The sequence below is a fragment of the Vulpes lagopus genome, chromosome X (genome assembly GCF_018345385.1).
Source record: "Vulpes lagopus strain Blue_001 chromosome X, ASM1834538v1, whole genome shotgun sequence".
NCBI lineage: Eukaryota > Metazoa > Chordata > Mammalia > Carnivora > Canidae > Vulpes > Vulpes lagopus.
Window position 1 is genome coordinate 51187529 of NC_054848.1, and position 2685 is coordinate 51190213.

A 2685-nucleotide genomic window follows, 5' to 3' on the forward strand; every position below is an offset into this window, starting at 1 on the left:
GTAGGTAAATGACCACCTTGCAAGGACAAACATCAGGGTTCTCTTCTGAGGGCTATGTGAGAGAGCAGAAAGATGGTAGATGAGTTTAACATGGGCAATATAACGCAACACACTAAAAGTTTTGAAATTACATCTATACAATGATGGATTTGAAATAAAGAAAATTTACTCATCCTCAATAACAATTGGAAACAAATTAAGAAACAGCACATGACCTCCCCTACTCATCACCATCTTACTCTTATGTAAAATCAAGAGGCAGCTACATTGAGAATACTATGTGAAGCCTAAGAATTCTAAATCACAGATTCTAACAAAGCATCTAAGTATCTACCAAGCTATCTGCCAGCCCCTGTTCCTTTAATTTTACATATGAAGGAACTGTGGACCATAACTAGGACTTGCTCAAGATTACTGTGCAGCTCATTAGTGGAGCTTAGCCTTAATACTACTCCTAACTCTTAGTTCCATGTGCTTTCAGTATTAAAAGACAAGAGACTGAGAGACAATAAAAAAATCAAAGACCACTATCATGAAAAGCATGAAGAGGAGGAAAAATAGCTTTGTTCACAAAATGATAAATAAGAGAATTTGGAGCTTTTCCCTAAAGATTGAAAAAAGATAATTTTAAGGCAAATAAAAAAGTGATATTTTACACAGAAAATAGTAATTTTAAGTAGTTGTTACCCAAAGTGGTAGTATAAAGAAGTTGAAATAAAATCCAAAAAGGTTTAGGTAAAATCATAGAAAATAAATTAATAATATGCTGTTATTAAGTTAAGCTGGTTAGGGAATGCCATATGCTGCAAACAGTGAAACACAGATTCCTGAGTTCTGGGTTTGAGTTGTAACTAATCCTTTCATTGAGCCATCTTGGGACCTTTGGAAAAACTCATTCTCTTCTCTGTACCTCATTTTTTATATGTCAAATGGGGGTATTATATTAGGCCAGAATTTCTCAAAATATGTTCCATAACATTAGTTCCATAAAATCTTCTGCAAAAGAAGCTAAATTATTTTAAATATTAAATATGCACCCTTCTCTTAAAGATTTATGGAGCTTATTAGAATATTACATGGAAAATCTTGAAAGTCTTAAAGTATAGAACACTGTTAAACTTTGTTTCACCCAGTATCTTTCAAACTTATCTAGTCATGGAATCCATTTTTCTTTTTTTTTGTTTTTTTTTTCCATTTTTTTTAATACATATTAATATCGTATAAAAATACTGTTTTATAGGACCCCCTTTTGGAGAACTACATTCTTCCTCTTTGGGCCCTGATTTTGGTTACGCAAGGCTTAGCACAAATTTCACAGTATGATGTTTTTTTGGTGTAGGATAGGTAGCTAGGGAAGCGGGAGCCGCGGTTGGGGAACATGTCGGATTCAGAGCTCGGCAGGAAGTGGGACCGGTGCATGGCGGATGCAGTCGTGAAGATAGGTACTGGTTTTGGATTAGGACTTGTTTTCTCACTTACCTTCTTTAAAAGAAGAATGTGGCCATTAGCCTTTGGTTCTGGCATGGGATTGGGAATGGCCTACTCCAACTGTCAGCATGATTTCCAGGCTCCATATCTTCTACATGGAAAATATGACAAAGAGCCGGAGCAGTGACTTACACCTGAGAACATCCCAGTGGGAAGAAAAGAGAAATCATGTTTATTCCTCAGGAATACTGAAGTGCCCTGGAGTAAGCTGACATTCTTCTGTAACAATGTTATCTGTAATGCTTTAAACTCCAGCACACTGTTTATGTATTTGAAACGAAATCTGTTTCTTGTTTTGTATTTTCTCTATGGAAATCGCAAGAAGGCAGTATTAAAGGAAATAAATTCAAAATAGTAAAAAAAAAAAAAAGGATAGGTAGCTAGGATAGTTTTACAGAGATTATATATATATGCATATACATATACATACATACATGCAAAATGCACATGTAAATCCACAAAAACACATACATGCCACATAGTCACATATCTTCTATTGGGTCCTCAAAATCGAATCCCAGAAAGCTGACCTTTGTGAATTTTATGAGTTTCATTTCTGGGTTGCCATGTCTTCATGGGTTCAGCCAACAGGAGTCACCATCAGAAAACTGAATGAAAATCAGTGATGTAGAATTATTATTCCCTTGATTTTCTCTCTGAGAACTTGCCTTGGGCTGCATGAGTCTCTCAACTGAAAAACACTGCTCCTTTCAAGGTGGCCAAGTCTACAGAACTGTATCTTCTTCCAGATTCTAGCAACTACTCCCTCCCTTAGTCCTCCCCTAGGAGTGATAACAGCTCAAGGACTACCAATTTGGCATACTGCCCTAATCCTTTATTGTTCCTCTACATATACCCCTTTGTAAATAGCATATTTTTGAAAAAGCAAAACAAAACAAAAACCTTTGGCTTGAATAATTCTGCATTGATTGTGCTGTGTGCTTGGTTTGAACTCTAACAAATCCACTGTTTCTAACAGATTTCATTTGAAGGTCATATGGGGCTTAGAGCCATATAGTAGTAGAAAGGACAAATAATTTGGAGCTCAGGATAGGGGACCAAACTAGAGCTAGAGATTTGGGATTCATTGATTATAGGAGGAAGTAGAAACTGTGGCAATAGAGATAGTTGCCCAATGACAGTGAAGAGTGAAAAGAGGACTTAAGACAAACAAGAGCCTGTAAAGAGGGAGCATTG

General features: G+C 36.3%; 1 protein-coding gene across 1 annotated transcript; it reads left to right on the plus strand.

Moving 5' to 3' along the window:
• The first annotated feature begins 1345 nt into the window (after positions 1-1345).
• On the plus strand, positions 1346-1659 carry LOC121483171 (MICOS complex subunit MIC10-like). Its single transcript, XM_041741510.1, has one exon. It carries the CDS (start codon positions 1379-1381, stop codon positions 1613-1615), a length of 237 nt encoding a protein of 78 aa, XP_041597444.1. The 5' UTR covers positions 1346-1378; the 3' UTR covers positions 1616-1659.
• The last annotated feature ends 1026 nt before the right edge of the window (positions 1660-2685 follow it).

What these genes read in the sequence shown, in the direction of transcription:
- LOC121483171 (XM_041741510.1), top strand. Translation starts at nt 1,379, where the DNA reads ATGTCGGATTCAGAGCTCGGCAGGAAGTGGGACCGGTGCATGGCGGAT.